The sequence below is a fragment of the Hylaeus anthracinus genome, unplaced genomic scaffold (assembly GCF_026225885.1).
Source record: "Hylaeus anthracinus isolate JK02 unplaced genomic scaffold, UHH_iyHylAnth1.0_haploid 11978, whole genome shotgun sequence".
NCBI lineage: Eukaryota > Metazoa > Arthropoda > Insecta > Hymenoptera > Colletidae > Hylaeus > Hylaeus anthracinus.
In genome coordinates, this window is record NW_026534326.1 from 1,563,874 (window position 1) to 1,565,840 (window position 1,967).

A 1,967-nucleotide genomic window follows, 5' to 3' on the forward strand; every position below is an offset into this window, starting at 1 on the left:
GTTTATATACAGTCAATGTAAGAAGTATTCGTACAAGAACCAATTTAAAATAAAATTAATAAGAAAAGAAATAAGAGGTTAACGTTAAAAATAATAAACTTTAATTTAAGGTTTAATAAAGGATTAGAGTTTCGTACCTTTCTCTTAACAGGAGCGCTGACTTCAGGTTTAAATGCTGGCGCAGGCATGTTGTTTGGAACGACAGTCCTGGGGTCCTTCAATCTCTTCACTTCTTTGGGTGGGACCTCCTCTTCCTTCACTGGAGCGTCTTCAGGAGGAACTTGTTGGGGTTCGGTTCGCACAGTCCTGGTTGCAGGTTCCTGAAGATCCACGCTCTGCTCCGGAGTCTCTAACTTTGGCTCGGTGTACGACGTGCTGTTCTCGTCGATGGTCTCTTCCTTGACCTCCTCGGGGGTCAGATCGTCTAGCTTGGCTTCCAGCAATTCTCTCAAGGCCGTGGAAAGCATGGACTTCTGTTCGCCGTTCTTGGACTCGTCCGTCGACTCTATGTCGATAGTAGACTCAATAATGGCCGCCTCGAAGTTCAGCTGGCTTTTGGAGGAACTAGTCACCTCTGCCTTCTTGCGGATTCGCTCGCTCAACGGTGGAATGGAATGGAACATCTTGGGTGGTTCCGCGATGGACTCCGTGTCCATGTTGGACGAGGTGGACTCGAATATAGACTCCTCCGAGGAAGCAACGAAGACAGAAGGTTGCTCCATCTTCTGAGATTCTTGGCTGTGCTCCACTACCTTCGCATCCTCCTCCAGGACGTCGTCCCGTTCGGGTTTGCTCTCGAACTCCTTGAACAATCTCTCCTCGTGGTTCATGTCGAAGGACTTGAAGGACGGCTCGTACTTGACGTCGTCCATCTCCTTGTCATCGGACTCAGAGTCCTCTTTGGAGCTCTCCATCAGACCCTCTATACCATCCATGCTCTTGTCCTTCTCCGAGCTGGTGTCTATCTTCTCTTTGTAGTCGTTCCCGTCGTCGCCAGTGATCTTCTTCATCTGAGCCTCGACGTCGAACTCGTCGATGGACATGTTGTCGTCGTCCGACTTCTCGTCGCATTTAGCGTTGTCGGATTTCTCGTCGTCGTCGTCGTCAGACTTGTCGTTCTCCATGGCCATTCCTCCTCCGAACTCGAGCCTCATCTCAGCTACTCTTTGCTTCAGGACAGCGTCGGATTCCATGGCAGCGATGGGAGAGCTCAGATCCTCCATCTCGGTGTCGCCTTGGTCAACTATCTCCACCGTGCCTTGTTCAACCTTCACCTGTTCCTCCTTCACGCTGTGTTCCTTCTTGATCTTGTCCTTTCGATGGTCAACCATTGGCGACTCTAATTCCTCTTTGACGAAGGTTCTCGAATCCAGCTGCTCCGGAGCCTCGCACTCCATCTCTTCTTTACATTCCTCTTTCACCTTGATCTCGTCGTCTTTCTTCACCAACGGAACGTCCATCTGCATCATCTCCGCGGGCTCCTCCTTCTTCAGGCTCTTGACAGGAAAATCCTGGGGGATCTCGATCGACAGCTTCTGCCTCAAGTGTGGATTCACCTGCTCGTGCGTGTTCACCTCTTCTTTTATGGATTCTCCGTCCAGATTTCGATCCTCGCTCTGTTCCATCAACGGCGACTGCAGGTGCTCCATGAAATCCTCCTGGAGACAGTTTTCAAATTTTTTATTTCATCGCTAGAGAAATCTTGATTCAGAGAAGCGATTGGGATGAGATCGTTAAATCCAAATGAAGAAGAGAGCTCATGAAACTGGAAGTCTGTTAAATTGTTACGCAAGATACAATGAGCTGAGAATGAGAAAAACTGTGTACTCGGATAGAGTGAATTTGGCAGAAGTAAACAGTTTCTAAGATGCAAGAAAATCTTATTGCATTTAAATGTTTCAATTGGCAGAAACTCTAGCTTTCTTATTTTTTGATGACAGCACTTGACGCAGTGGCCAGCAAATTCT

General features: G+C 48.1%; 1 protein-coding gene across 2 annotated transcripts in view; it reads right to left on the reverse strand.

Annotated features, from left to right (window-relative positions):
• The window catches only part of LOC128897055 (uncharacterized), a 25,037-nt gene that overhangs the window by 2,436 nt on the left and 20,634 nt on the right, over nt 1–1,967 (reverse strand). For both annotated transcript variants that reach the window (XM_054160708.1, XM_054160709.1), the window contains exon 10: nt 138–1,658. In XM_054160708.1, coding sequence (XP_054016683.1) covers nt 138–1,658 — 1,521 coding nt within the window. The remainder of the gene's footprint in view (nt 1–137; nt 1,659–1,967) is intronic.